Source organism: Lissotriton vulgaris, chromosome 1_1 (genome assembly GCF_964263255.1).
Source record: "Lissotriton vulgaris chromosome 1_1, aLisVul1.2, whole genome shotgun sequence".
Taxonomy (NCBI): domain Eukaryota; kingdom Metazoa; phylum Chordata; class Amphibia; order Caudata; family Salamandridae; genus Lissotriton; species Lissotriton vulgaris.
Window position 1 is genome coordinate 852,585,551 of NC_141685.1, and position 16,228 is coordinate 852,601,778.

General features: G+C 43.6%; 1 protein-coding gene across 1 annotated transcript in view; it reads left to right on the forward strand.

Moving 5' to 3' along the window:
• The window catches only part of ABCA4 (ATP binding cassette subfamily A member 4), a 1,055,123-nt gene that overhangs the window by 338,862 nt on the left and 700,033 nt on the right, over positions 1–16,228 (forward strand). The window contains exon 9 of the mRNA XM_086957892.1: positions 4,716–4,913. Coding sequence (XP_086814018.1) covers positions 4,716–4,913 — 198 coding nt within the window. The remainder of the gene's footprint in view (positions 1–4,715; positions 4,914–16,228) is intronic.

The following is a 16,228-nucleotide window of genomic DNA, read 5'->3' on the forward strand; positions in this document are numbered from 1 at the left end:
CCTCTGCTTTCAGGTTCTTCAGTTCCTCGATCCGCCCTTGGATCCACCCGGACACTTTTCCCCTGGTCGCCTGCAGCACTTCTTCGCAGATCTCCATAGGAAACATCGACGAAACCAGACACCTAAAGACACCTATGCACCCGCTTTCCTGGGTGAGGTAACTCGAGTACTCCGGTGCTCCCGTGGGTATTGACCATCCAAGTGTCCTAGTCTAAAGTGGCTTTGTCTTAGTCCATCCGGAAGTGCCCTAAATCTTTAACTTTGTAACTTTTACGTTCTCCATTTTAAGTCAATGGTAACTCGCGACTGTGTTTAGACACTGCACGCGTCTCCCGTGGGTCTCCTACTTCCGAACCTTTGGTTGTCTAGTGTAGCCCCAGCGATTCCCTAGGCCCTAGGACTATTCCCTATTCCGGAAGTGGTTTTTATATCACTTACTTAGTATATGGTTTGTGAGGCCCCTAGGGCAAAACTGTATTTGTGCAACGTATCGTATGCTAATTGAGTAACTTGTGATGTACTTCGATCTCTGACCTCATAAAGAAGTCAGAGGGGTTGTGTTAGAAATAAATACATATATATTTGATATATGCCTCGTGTGGTGTCCTTTCATTTGGTATTCAAGGGATTATAATTGGTCAAGCAAACAGTTTCACATGATCTTTGGAGTTTAGCCTAAGACTGCGGGTCCATGCTACCACTAGGATAGCTTGTATATAAGGTTGACTTTACAACCACCATCAATAAGGGTCGTTTAGACTGGTGCAAGGTGCCCACTAGAATAGTGGACATCATATGCTAGGCTAACTTCTCACACCAAGCACCGCAGGGCAATGCAAGGTGGCCTTGCGTTGCTTGGCAAATCTCACTTAGTGTTGCATTGTATTTGTGTTAACTTGGTTGATGCAAGTGCAAGCAACACTACGATAAATCTGCCCCTACATTTCCCTGCAACCAAGAGGTGTATTTCACACCCTGTGATACTTAGTAATGCGTCAAACAAACCTCCTTGATGTTGTCAGAATAAAAAGTGTTTCCATAAGAACCACTATTTTTTTATATGCTTTAGCTATCAAGTTTCACCACTGATAAAGAGGGTAGCCCAGTACTTTGTTACACTAATGCTCACTGTGGCTGAGGTGGATTCAGCTCCTGCTAAGGCAGGATAAGTTGAGTGCAAATTGAGAGCAAACAGTGTATTTGTTAAAACAACAGGCTAGTAACAGTGGACAAAACTTTGATGGATGTAAATACCATTTTGTGGCAAATATAGGGGTGTGCCTTCCACATGGGTTGAACTATGGAGTTCCCAGAGCACCGAGTTAAGAGTGTACCAGGTTCGAGTTTTAAAAATAAAAGTAAATGAAAAAGGTTTGGGTGCGCCGATTGCATGCTTGCCTAATGCATCAGCGGCTGATATCTGGTCTAGGAGCTCCAAGGGGCAAATGGTGCTCTTTTTCGCACATTAGGTCAAGAATATTGCCCAAACTTGGTAAAATTTGCAAAATGTTGCTACTGGTGCTCCCCAGAGATTAGCTACAGGGCCCCCAGTGTTCGGTGATGACCAGTAACATAATGTAAAATAATGTGGCTCCTCTGCAGATCTCACAGATATACATTGACCTTGCAATGAATGAGACCCCCTGAAAAATTCAGGGCCGCTTGAAGGATTAGGGGCCCCTTTTGTGCCTCAGAGGCTTCACGGGGCCTACATTACGCCCCTGATAAGGCAAGAACATTTTGCAGTTTGCTTCTGCTGCACCGCACATGCATTTTACATAGACCGGACTAAAAATATGTGCTGCTACCTTAATGGAAGTCGGCCCGCCCAATCTCCCCTATCTAGCTATGCCAATGATCCAGCGGTAATTTCACAGTAATTTCTCAATGCAAAACCTCATTTACCTCTTATTTACCGCTTTAAAGGTGATGGAACTTTGCCACCTTGTATCACTTCCAGGAGACTTTACATAAACATGAAAACCAAAATGTAAAAAATATTTAAGTCAATAAAGAGAATTGTGAGTATTTTAAAAGGTTTTATTTTCTAGTTAAAAGTGAAGGTTCTCTGACCCTTTGTTCATTAGTCAAATATCAATCAGGTTACAGAATTGTGTGATCCGCCAAAGCTAGCCCATCATAAAATCAGGAGCATTCAGTATGCGGATGACATTGTAAGTGATCCGCCAAAGCTAGCCCATCATAAAATCAGGAGCATTCAGTACGCGGATGACATTGTACTCTGCAGTCAGACCCCATTGGGCTTACAACGTTCCATCATGAAGCTCCACGAGTACATCAGTGCGCAGGGCCTGCAAATTAATTATAAAAAGACGAAGATCGTCTGTTTTGCTTCTCGTCCAGGGAGGAAATCTTTCAAATGGCACATCGCAGGCAACAAAATAGAGCAGACCTGTTCGTACAAATATCTGGGAGTAGTTGTAGATGCCAAGTGGACTCTGAAAGATCACCAACTGTATAGAAAGGCACAGGCAAATAAACTTTGTTTTGCCCCAAACATATTAAAAACGAAAATGAACTGTCCATCCAAAGCGCACCTGTTGAAGGTGATAGCCGCCAAGTTCTTACCCTCACTCACGTATGGTTCGGAATTGTATAGGGGTAAAGATGCAAATTTTTGGAACACACAGCAACCAGAGCTGTTCAAATATATCTTTAAGATACCGAGGTTTGTATCTCAATCTCTGATTCGACTGGAATTTGGTCTATCAAATCAGCATCAAGTCAGATAAGCGGCCATTCTAAAAACATGTTGGAAACAAAGAGCAGCGCAAGAAGACACGCTCATGGGCCTCTGTTGGATTGAGGTGAACAACCAGACCAAGTCGAAAAATGCTTAGAAACCAGTATGGGAGAACGCCCTTGCAAGTCTTAAGTTGGAGAAGGCTTGGAATACAAATCTAACCTTCGCGGCTTTCAAAAAAGTAACCAACGGAGCAGCAAAGTAAAGATCTTGGCTAACAGACAAAGCCGCAACAGCACAGAAAAAACACAGTTGGACGGTCCTGGCCACGTATGTGAAAATGGAGCCTCAACTGTACTTAGTAAATCACATATCCAATGCCGCCCAAAAAACACTATTACAATTACGGCTGGGCATCACCATTTTAAAAGATCATACACCTCCATGGAAGCAAACATGGCCGTCCCCTGTCTGCAGACTATGTGGGCAAATGGAAGAATCAATGTTGCACATATTGTGCATCTGCCCATCCTTGAAAATTTTGCGACGTTATTATCTACTGCATGTATTTCGACTTTTTCAGATTAGATCATGCCGCCCAGCTGTCATGCTAGCACTGAATAGTCACCATCTGCAGGCAGCTTGTAGGGCCGCCAGATTCTGCCAAAAGGCATTGCTACTAGTAGCGAAGACTAAGAAAAAAGATCACTGAACGCTCGAACATGAATGCCCGAAGGGTTACGAACAGACTCTGAATCCCCTCTTACAAATATACCAAAAATATAGACATTTTAGTAAGTTATCTTTTTGTTTTCTTTTTTAAAGATCAGCTAAAGTCGTACATTTTATTCTTAAAATATGTGTTTTTATGTAACCATATTGTAAAGGTTTTAATTAACTATATACAATAAAAAATGTACTTACTTAAAAAAAAAGGTTTCAGAATTGAAAATAGGAAAAATAGAATTAATACAGAACATATTATAGGTTGCATACAAAGTACTCCATAAAGGAAGGGAATGAGGCATCAAACGTCAGTCAGAATTCTTTAAAGAGTTCAGGAAAAATATAATTCGAAAGTGAGTTTTGTAAGGCTAATCAATAATTAATGATTGGCAAAAATCACCAATAAAGAGAAATAAATAGATAAGACAAATAAATCTTAACAAAAACAATTAATTAGTCAAAGCATTAACTTAGAGTTTTAGCATCTAAATCTAAACCTGTTCCATCAGCTGCTTTCTCTGCCCTGGTCTGTTCAATCTGTCTCTCTGTGTTTCACAGAGAGAGGCTGCTCCTTGAAAAGGCCCCTCCTTCATGAGACCACAGAGGAATGTGATCTGCCTTGCCAAAAATATGTGCCATGTGTTTTCACTTGCATCAAAATCTGCGTGCCAATTTAAATGCAGTCTGTCTGAAACATAAAACAGCGATGCTTAATCTTGATTAAATCTAGCTCTATCACCAATAAGTGATAGTAAACAAAGCTGGGCTGTGCATAGTTAATGCATTGTGAGGTAGTATTTTTTAAAGAGGTGTGTTTGCAACTTTTGTATCATGCATTACATAAACACGCACACATGTAACAGAACACACAGAAGCGCTTAGATAGAGCTTTGCTTTTTATTCTCTAATTTGGGATTCAGTCACTTGTTTAATTAATTATTCAATTACAGTGCTCACACTTTTGACAGCAAGTCGTTCTTTTTGGAATAATCCCCCCCAGTGCTTATGTTGATGCAATTATGGTCAACTGTCATGGCAAGTTTTTATTGTTGCTGCATCCTTTACAAGGGCTGTGTATGTAAATAAGGCAGCTGTCTTTGAACTAGCAATGGTGCCAGTAAAAACTTGTATAAAATGATGAATTGACTGACTACACTCCCTTTAAGGGTCTATTGCCAAAGTGTGTACTTCTTTGTTGTGCTACTCACAGCATCGCACAATAAGGTAGTATGTGACATGAACTTGTGAAATGGTCTGGTAAACCAGGTGCTCCATTTATTTTCAGGATACCATAAAGAACCCCATGGTCAAGGACTTCCTGAACAGACAGCTGTCAGATACGAGTTTGTCGGCCGAAGACATCATAAACTTCCTTTACAATGGCCACGAGGACGACCGTCCACCAGGCGCCTGCAACTTCGATTGGCGCAACGTCTTCAATTTCACAGACCGCACTGTGCGAATGTTCAATCACTACATGGAGGTAAGGTCTTCTCAGGTGGAAAGTACAAAATGACATTACACAGTCTGAAATCACCACAACATATGCAAAGGACATTTGTCATTTTGTTAGTTGAGGAGTTTTGTAAAGTCCTGAATGTGCCCTTCTGGTTACTAATGTTACTTACATAGATGCATTGTAAGCGTTAATGGATTGCTGTTTACATCCTGAAATATGGATATAAAAGGGCTTGTCCAAAACCACATTGAGTTTTAGAAGACACCTGACAGTGTAACTCATCAATAAAGTCCTGGCTCCATAGCCACTAGTTACGAATTTGGATACATGAACTAATATTGCGAACATAGAGCCTAACCAGGAATACCACAACCACTCTTACTAACCAGGGGTTGACAGAATGGCACAGTTCCCTGGAGAGAAATGATGGAATTTGGCAGTGTTCTTCCACTTCTGGGAATTTTGTGTATGGCACTGGATAAAATTCACTTTCCCACCACAAAGAATCCGAAAAATATTAGGGACATATTCACAAAGAAAAGTAGTAAAGCTGCACTCGTAGTACCAGTGTTGGACTGGCCTGTATTACAGTCTAGCACTCTGCCACTGCCAGATAGGCCAGCTTGAAAGGGTCAGTGTGTGGGTTGTTTCTGTTTTTAGGTCTTGTCTCCGTGACAGCACCAATCAAACATTGGCATACCCAATAGGTCCCGCCTTTGGGACCTTATAAGTGTTAAGCCAGAGCTATCGGCTTTGCCTATTTCTTAAAGCTATGTTGTAGAGCAGTGAGGCTGCTGTGCAGCATGCTAAAAAGTTATAATAAAAAAGTGTTTTCAAGCATTTTTGTTACCGTATATATATCCAAGAAGACATTATGTACAACTGAACAACCCTATTAAAAAGATGTCTTCTAGTTTTTTTGTCCTTGCAATGCTGGCAACTTCTTTCTGCCTGTTCTCATCTTTGGTTGATATAGTTTTCTTTGTTATGGGTGGGGGGGGGGGGGGACGTAAACAAAAAGGAGGGTGAAGGTTGTGAAATAGTACCTGAATTGCAATGCGAGCAGCGGACGGACACTAGGTGAAAATTAACAGATGCCAGATTCTTAGGGCAGATTGAGGTGGTGCTGCGGTGGTGCTGAGTGATGCTGAGATGGTGCTGTGGGGGTGTTGTGCTGGTGCAGAGGTGATGCTCAGGTGATTCTGAGTGATACTGAGGTGGTGATGGGAGATGTTGAGGTGGTGCTGAGCTATGCTGCGATGCTGAGTCATGGTGAGGTGGTGGTGCTGCACTGGTGCTAACGTGGTGCTGAGCTGTTGCTCAGGTGGTGCTGAGTGATGCTGAGTTGGTGCTTGTGCTGATGTGATGCTGCTCAGATGCTGAGGTTGTGCTGCACTGATGCTGCATTGGTGCTGAAATGCTGCTGAGGTGGGTCTGTGCTGGTGCTGAGGTGGGGCTGGGCCGGTGGTGGTGCATTGTTGTGGAAGTAACAAAGTGCTGGAGCTGTAACCAACAGGTAGGAATATCATCATGACATTCATAATTCTCTTCCAAAGGCTATGAACAGCAAAAGTGTCGGACCTGGGTGAGAAAAAAGTACTAGCACAGAGGAACGTTTTAATTGTTGAATAATGCATATGAGAAGGTGAAAGAGTATCTCAATTCATTAAAAGGAATAAGGCTCAGTAAAGGAGTTCAGTAGGAGATAGGAAGACAACAGATATATTTAAAGTTACACGTACACACTTATGAAAATCTCAGTTTTTTTTGTTATAATCCTATATGATTTTATATTAACTTCAATTCATCATTCTTTATTTCGGCAATTTTGCCATAAAAGATACCACATAAAATACATACAATTTGAAGACACAAAAAAGTGCACATAAATAACAATTCAGGGAAGGAGGTCCCACCACTCAGTCACTAAGCCCAATAGCTGCAAATAAGAACCAATGCTAAAACAGTAAAACACTACCATTAAAATTTTTCGAATAAAAATTCAGCTATAAAACAGTACAGGGTCATCAATTAAAATGCTCGCAATCTGACACTCTACATTAAAGTGACCTGGGCAAAAGTGACATTCTCCTACGCCATGCAAATTCCAGGAACTTAGACACTGCGAAAACAATTACTCCTGCGAGATCCGACTTGAGAATTCTAAATGCCACAGAGCAGTTGCTAAACCCCAAATTCCTACAGAGCGGGGTTATCCAGATCCTTCTAGGAACAGTGTAGGATGGGCAAAAAAAAATAAGGTGTAATTCATCTTCCAACCCACAGCTGCAACCCGGACAATTCTCGGGGGAATGCTGCTTCCATTTACTAGTAAAAGCTCTGATTGGGAGAGTGCAATACCGCCATTGCAGGTACAATTTCCGGGTGTAATTCGGATAAATATTGTCCAGGACACTCTCAAATTTATAGCAGTCTTTAACCCCGAGAAAGGAATTAACAAGTGAGTCTGTGGATACACCCTGATTATGGGAAGCTAATTTAAATGCATTATAAGTTGCCACTAGGGTTTTGCGGGTTAAATTCTGGCATGCTGCCTCCGGATCACTCCAGAGGGATTGCAGGCCTAGCCGTGCCAGCTCGGTCTTTATATATTTGAACCACTGTATGCTCTCAATGGCAGGGAGAGCAAGAATTTCCCGCAGTTCCAGCCTGTAGTTGGCTAACTCGGGGGTAGACCACAGCCTACGCCAGAAGGTTAGTGGCTTTACCCCCAGTATTTGATCCAGTGGCTTCAAACCCAAATCCAACCTAAGGGGCAAGAGGGGGGTACTCACAGGAAGATTTAAAAGGTGTCTCAGGAAAGTATTCTCTGCGATTACCAGATCCTTCTTGCATGCGTGGCCCCACAGTTCCCCACCATATACAATCGCACCTCTGGTCCCCCGCTGGAGATGTATAGACTGCAGGCCAATCGGTCTAACCGATGACTTGTTGGAATTAACTAGTCTTGTTATTCCCCATGCCAGTTGTACTAGTTTAAGTTGGCACTTAGCTTGGTGGTCACCCCATTCCAATTTATCATTGAGGGTCACACCAAGGTACTCAAACGTATAGACTCTTTCTAGTCTATTGGGGCCAATAGAGGGGTTGGGGCGTGTTTTCCGGGGGGGGGGGGGGTTAAAAATCATATATTTGGTCTTCAGGGCATTAATTTCTAAGCCATGCATTATGCAAAATTTCTCAAAGCCCTCCAATACACGCTTTATATTAACACTTTTATAAAAGATTACTGAGCTAACATACTTTAAAATAAAAGTTAGTGAATTTAGAAGCCATATGTTTGGATAGTCTTATTGTTGAAAAATATTTTTCAACCAACAGTAAATAGAAAGCAATGCAAACTGACAACTTTAAGTCTGAGTTATTATTGCCAGAAAAACAAATGCTATGATTTACGCATCTTTCGTGAAAATGTTACGCTTGCACGAAGCCCGAATGCTGTAAAGTTAATTTTAAAATACAAAAAAAGACAGTTCATAAGTCTAAGATGTGCTAAACCTAAAGCTTTCACCAAGCATGTGCAGAGTGACTGGGCAACACACACAGAGGGCCAAATAAAATCCAGTCAGGGAAGAGGGCATATTTCTACAGCGTCTTGCCTATACTGAGCAGCACAGACATGTTAACTTGCCTCAGTACAGCCTATCAGAGAGCACACACCTCCTACTGCTGCTAGAAGCTTTTAAAGTAGCTTGACCAAGTGTGATACCCACTGCCTCAGCACCCATATGTTCTGGGCCAATTAACACACTGACAAAGGAGTGCACCAACACAGTCCTGTACCACATGGGATCTGGCCCATTACAAGCACAACCACACCCCCCCTAAAAAAGCTTGGCATTGGCAGGCAGCAAAGCAGAGACATGTCCCGGATGGAGTGCTGAACATGGTCCAAAAGAATTAGTGACATCAGGAGAGCCTGTGTCTCCAAGGAATCATAGTCATTCAGGTTGATATCATCAGGCTGGTATTAGGAAAGAGCTTAGTGAGTGGCCTGCACGGTACCAGTGGGCATTGCTGTCCTAGAGACGATATTAGCATATATAAATGTAATACTGTATAATCAGTATCTCCTAAACACTTGCCCTAAACCCCCTTGTAAACATCCATGTCTTTAAATCCTAGTGATCAGATGCATGACAAGGCCTATTGCTTACCACTGTCACTGTACACCGTCAGGAACATATTTCTGTTCACCACCGCACACCATTTTTAGCAGCAGTGGCAGCGTCATATTTAAGATCCAGACAGACAAGGGCTGGGAGGACACATTCTATTTGGCATCTGATGCAATGTGCTATCTAAGCATGTTCAATGCACATAAGTCCTGTGGACTAATGCACAGAAGTGGTTATTTTATACTGCAGCTTTCATTTAAAAACCACCACTGATATAAGGACAAAGTACTCTGGGGCTCAAGGTGTCCACTCCCAAACCGTGAAGCTCTTAGCTGGTCTCTGAAAGTGCTGTGGTGTCTGTGCCAGTGCCTCAACCCTCGCAGAGCGTTCATAGTTCATGGAAGCTGGTGACCCAACTGCTTGTCCGCCTCCCCTTTAAAGCAGGGCTGTACAGTATGTATTTGCTTGTTGAAATTGTTTGGTTTTAAGGCATGGGGGGGAGGGCACAGCTGCTGCTGGAACTTGATAAAAGGCTTATTTATAAACTTTCAGAGCATGGGATTCTTGCAGAGTTGACGTCTGGAGAGAAGGTCAACGAATTGCTAAATACAGACTGTCACAAGTACACTTGTCTTTCCGAATATACCATTCATGAAGTTAAGGTTCTAGCACTCCTTTTTCACTCATTTTCTGGGGCCTCCCAATATGCCTATTTGGAAAATGCCAATGCCGCCAGCTGAGTGCATTTCACTCTAAACGAGCCGACAATATTATATAAAAATAACAAATTTTGAAATAGAAACAAAATAACAGATGCATACCTATGCTAAGTTTATCAGCAGAATGGCTGGGAGCTGTGCCGAAGACACGATCAGCTGTGAGCAGCTCCGAAGACACAAGCAGGAGCAGCTGGGAGCTGCATCGTCGGAAAGAAATGAATAAAAAGTGTGATGCGTGTTGTTGGTGGGAATCGAGCAGTGGCAAGACACCAAAAAAAAAAAGAGTGCTCACAGAGTCTCATAAATAACAGTAAGAGTAACAGCATATGTATCATGGGAGGTCCTCGTGGGAGGTTACAGAAGACGAAAAGGAGGGGCTATTAAACTTAATGACCAAACAAAAGCAAGCATTTAGGAAGGGCAGTAAAAGGAACCAATGAAAAAGATGGGAGGTGCTTGAAGCCCCCATTGTAGATACAGCATGTCTTGAAGACAGCACAGGCGCTGACTAGGTGAGAACCAGAAACTGCCTGCACACTATGTTTTTCAGGCCTGCCCATCTGGCAGTGCCAGAGTGGCAGACTGCCCAACAGGCCAATACAACACTGAGTAGTACTACTGCAAACATGTGCAGATTTAGTATTTATTGCTAGTCATAAACATTGATAGCACTTGCATTTTCTAGGCATACTACTGGCTGCTATACCGTACTACTCAAAAGGACCAAACTACTCAAAAGGACCGCGCATAGACCCCCCTCAGCTAGGGCACGCTGGGAAGAGGACCTGGGCTTCCCACTTACTGATGACCAGTGATCCTTCTGCTGCCGCCAAACTGGAAATATTTCTGCTAGCAGTATATGCGGCATCATCATTACAAATATATTCACTGCCTTTATTATTCACCTGCACGCTTGAAGCGCCTCTTCCTCCACGACAATGACTGTTGTAACCGTGCGGAAGTGAAGGAGCGGACTTCAAACACTTAGCTTGGGACTACCCACCCCAATACGGTGCTACTGGACGGAGGTGCTGACGGCGCTCGACCGTATGTCTGGGTTACATGTTCCCGACGACCCCCTAATTACGCTTCTAGGATACACTGAGGCACTAGTTGCTGCGGTGCGGAAATACGCCTCCCTAGCACTCCTTCTAGCTAAGAGGCGAATCGCCTGCAGGTCGGGTAGAGGGAGAGCTCCAAAATTTAAGGACTGGCTGCAAGATCTTATTTTTTGTCAAGATCAATTGCACACTTATGCCGAGCTCTTGTCACCTGACTCCCTTCCACGTGACATATGTGCTCCCCTCCAGTCATATCTGCTGGAGCAGACCACCACCACAGACACAGCCGCGAGCCTCGACCTGGCGACGATGGGACAAGCGAAGGAAGGGCGAACTAAAGCATATTAAGTCTCACACTGGCCATGGGACAACACCCAGGGGGACAACAGGGACTATGGAAGAGTCACTCAAGGTGCTAGCAGTACGTTCATGTTATCAGAATGGTCAACTTATCATGTCAACAATGTTAAGTGGTAATGTTTATTTCTTATGGTTTGTCTCTTATGCTCACAGCCCTAAAAAGATATTCACCAAAATGTTTAATTTAACGCAGCCGGTCCGAAGTGGTTGTAGGCGGCTTGCTGTGTACTTTTACACTGCCTATACCGCTATACCTAGTTCTACATTGCGTTGCCGACCCGAACAGGGATGTAGACACCATGCCGTGTTCAATAACCCTAGCCTACAATAAAGGTTTTTTGAAAATCAAAAAAAATAAACTCCTTGCCCAACCTATTACCCCTCAAAATCCTACTCTGTGCTGCTGAGGGGCTAAGAATAAAACTGTGGAGCTGAACCTACAGAAAGCAACTATACTTCTTGGAGCTGTGTCGCTGTCTCTGCTTGAATGGTCATTGAGATAAGGGGTGGGCGTAACTGGATTAATTCTGTCTAGCATGATCACTTGTAATTACCGCAAAATTACTCGTAATTATGATTAATTGTGTGAAAGGCGTAATACAGCATTTAGCTCTATTTTTGTAGTGCAAAATGGGCACTTGCATAAAATGGGCCTGAGGATTTATTTTGCACTAAGAAAAAATCATTAAATGCTACAAGACAGGAACAGCTTTAGCCAGCAGATGTTCACTCTCTCTTAGCTTGTTGTTCCTGTACTTTTGGGTAGGATTTTTGTCTGAATTTACTCTGAATTACTCAAGCTCGAGTCGGTGCATAATTTTGGTAATTTTCGCACTACATGAGTAATGCGTAATTACTGAAATTACTCCGATTTCTCTGGTGTAATTAAAATTTCACCCAGTCCTAATTGAGACCATGGGTACCATATGGCAAACAAGGGGTACCAGCTTCAACCCTTAATTGAGGACCATGTCTGTTGTGCATTTCACCTGCTCAGATTGTCTAAAGTAATCTCTGAAATGGCTCACTGTATTCCCAATCTGTTTGGGCGAATCACCTGAACTGAAAATCATTCTCCTACTCATAGTACAAACGGAGGAGTTTGTGGCTCCAAACTGAGGATCTTGAATTTTACTAAGGAAATGCAAATTCTAGATAAATCAGCTCTGAATTCTAGACGTAGGATCTCCTTCGGTATAAAAACATAATCCAAGCCCACAAACTATGTAAGGATTAAGGCCATGTCACTATTTACTCAAACTTTAAAAATTTCTTGACGTAAATCATAGAAATTCATGTCTTCCGGCCATAAAACTCCAGCATCCTAATAACGAAAAACAGGATAAGAACCTGAGGAATGGCTGAATGCTGTACTAGGAAGAAGACTCCAAACGAATACATTCTAAATAATACTCCAAACCCATCTATTTGTAAGGACGCCATAACAACCTCTAGAGTATTTGTGATTCAAACCTACAAACATCGGATGGGACCCGCAAAGACTCCATGATGTGCCCATTAAAGTTCATGAGCATGTAAAAGTGACCCAAAAACAAGATGGCTTATGCGATATGTAGTGGTCACTTGTCTGCAGATGGGAATTTCAAGTCCTCTCCAGCTAACTGCTGCCCCACCTCTGCGAACTCCAGATCAATTCTCCAAATCCAGGTTTACATTCTATCAATGGTTGTCTCTCAGTAGTCCCTAATGATGGTAAGGGTGGGGTGCACTAACACCACAGTAATCCTGTGCTCGGCTATTCTCCCAATCTGGCCTCAGCAAACCAAATGGAGTGACACGCCTCCTCAGCCACATGTGGATGTCAAGACTTCTCTCCTACTTCTTCAGAGTAGGACAACAGGAGATCCTGGGGTTGTCCCATATACAGGGATGAAATGAGGCATTCAGCTTATGGTATGAACACTGTTCGTGGAGGAAGGGACCCTGCTATCTTCCAGGGTGTCTCCCAGAGTGGATTGCTCCTCCAGTTGAGGACGTGGTCTTGGAGAGGCCAATATAAGCCTTTGCTCCCGGTGATTGGCTGGTAATCCTAGCATTCTTCCTAGGTGCGGGAGAGTATATAAGCCCTGCTGAAAAGTGTTTGAGTGCTGTTTGAGGGATCAGCAAAGAATAGAGTTAGTAGACCAAGAGATATCTTCAGCAATGACCAGGGTTTAGCCTAAGCTCCTTCTTGATTCTTGGGCTGAAAGTGAGCCAAGCTTTTTTGACGTATATAGCGATTGTTCCTTTCAAGGTAAGCATACTGCATTTTACGCTTTCATTAAGGGATTGTGGGTCAGCCTACTTCAGTCGTTTTGGTACTTTGCTATGGAATCTTCAGCCCCTGGCTTTGTACTTTGCCAGTCACAGCCCAGAGCAGTATGTTGGTTTCAATGTTTTTGTTATGTTATGTTAAACGAAGTTTTATAAAGCGCTTAGCTACTTGATCAGAGTGTCCCGGCGCTATCAGACCTAGAGGACAGAAGCAGAAGAACCAGCGGGTTTATTGTCCAAACAGCCATGTTTTGAGTTCCTTCCTAAAGGTGAGAAGGCTATCGGTCTTCCTGAGAGACAAAGGCAGGTTATTCCAGAGTTGGGGTGCCAGGAGTTTAAAACAGCGACCCCCGATATGAGCTCGCTTTATTACCAGAACAGTGGCCAGTTATAACGTGGCGGATCGTAGGGGTCTCGACGGAGAGTAGAAGCCTATTCTTTTCCTTAGATAGCGAGCACCCATGCCGTGGAGAGCTTTAAACGCCATGGTCAGGGTCTTGAACGAAATGCATTTACGAACTGGCAACCAGTGGAGTGATTTAAGTAGGGCAGAAGTTTTGGACCTATGGCTAAGGCCGAAGATTGCTCGAGCTGCAGAATTTTGAACCGTTTGAAGACGTGAGAGAAGATACTCTGGAAGGCCCAGGTATAACACGTTAGCATAATAAAGCTGTGAGCCAATCAAGGCCTGCACCGTGATCCTCCTGTGGGCAAGGGATAGAAAGGGAAGAAATTTCCTCAAAGTTTTTAAGAGGCCAAAACACAGCCCAACTAAGCCCTAGATCTGAGATTTAAGAGTGAGCCCAATGTCCACTTTTACTCCCAAATTTTTTGCCACTGAAGTGGCAGTGGAAGAAGGGAACATGTCCGCCGGCCACCATGACTTCCAGCAGAGGTCCGGGGGGCAACCAAAAAAGAGAACCTCTGATTTATCCGAGTTGCATTTTAGATGATTTGCTTGAAACCAGGAGAAGACGGCCTCTAGACAGCCCTTGATGTTCTCTCCATTAAAGTCAGCGTTCTCTCTGCAGGTGAAAAGAAGCTGTGTATCGTCGGCATACGATACAATCTGGGCACCATAAGACTCAACCAGAGCGGCCAAGGGGGCCATATAAACATTAAAGAGGGTGGGGCTCAGGATTGACCCCTGAGGGACTCCCATCTCGAACGTGGGCACTAAGGCTGAGTAAGGAGGGGCCCAGATTGTTTGTTGGCGGTCGGATAGAAAAGACTCAAACCAACTAAAAGCCGTCCCCCTCAATCCAATCTCCTGGAGTCTTAAAAGAAGACGGTTGTGGGGGACGGTATCGAAAGCCGCCAATGAATCCAGCAGCACCAGCATCGCCTTACCACCTGCATCCAAGACCTCCTTAATGGATTCCGTAACCTCGAACAAAGTTGTTTCCGTGCTCATATTAGAACGGAACCCAGACTGAGTGCGATGGAGGATGTCATGTGTCTCCAAAAAATTGTAGAGGGAGAAGTGGACATGTTTTTCCACAACTTTAGCAAAGGCCGGAAGAAGAGAAATTGGTCTATAATTTGCATGGATACGGGGGTCCAAATTAGGTTTTTTTAGAAGAGGGAGGATAAGGGCCTGTTTCCAGGCACTGGGAACAATACCCGTATTAAGGGATTGATTAAGAACCGGGTTGATAATAGGATTGATGACGTGCGCTATTTTGGCGAGAAACTTCGCCGAACAGGGATCCCTCGGTGAGCCCGATTTTAGTTTGGATAGAAGATTCAGTGAGGCCTGTGGGGAAAGGGGAGGAAAGTTCGTGAGCACAGGAGGCTCGAGGACGGGGGGAAAGGGGCTGGAATTGGGGACTCAAGCATGTCCTGACAGCGAAAAAGAGGCCTGAATTATTTTAATTTTACTAGCAAAAAAGTTAGCCATTTGATTGACCCATGATTCAGAAGGGGAACACTTAGATGTTATGGATGAAGGAGAAGTGAATTCCTTAACTATAGAGAAAATTTCCTTGCTAGTATTGGCTGCAGCTTCGATTCTCTTGGCAAAATAGGATTTTTTCTCCAAGATAATATCTTTGTGATAGATCTTAATACACTCCTTGTTGGCCTCCTTGAGTAGCCCATCGTAATTTCGACACCATGCCCTCTCAGCTTTCTTACAGGGCCTTCTACTTTCTTTGAGCTCTGGCGTAAACCAAGGGGCCGAGGCACGCAAGTTGTTTTTGCGGCCTAACGGGGGAGGTGCCTGATCATCAAGGCGCTGTGAAAGCCAGGTCTGGAAGAGATCTAGATCAGCCTCTAGGTCGCCTGTGGGCTGGCAAAGATGTAAGGTCAAAGACTGGGCAAGCATGTCAGACGACACGCGATGAAAAGCACGAGGAGCAGGAGACTTCCGACTGGAGCCGGTATTTATCTATCTAGTCACACATGAAATTTCGAAATTCACTAAGTAGTGGTCTGACCACAGCACGGGTATAGGCATGGCAACGGAAATGGGGATAGTAGAAAAAATTTGGTCCAGAGTATGGCCCTCATTATGAGTGGGGGTAGTGAGATAAGGAGTCAGGCCCAAAGGGATGTATGACGTTACAACGCATGCTTTTACCATGCATGCCTTTACAACACGGTTTTTACAACGCATGCCTTTACAATGCATAGTGCTTTGGGGAGCTGATAGTGAATAGTTTAATTTACTATTCCAACTCCAGTCCCCGTGGATAGTAGGGAAGGTGTTAGTAAATTAAACCTATTCCCTATCCTAGAGCGCCCCCCAGCACAATGCGTTGTAATTGTTTGCGTTGTAAAAGTTG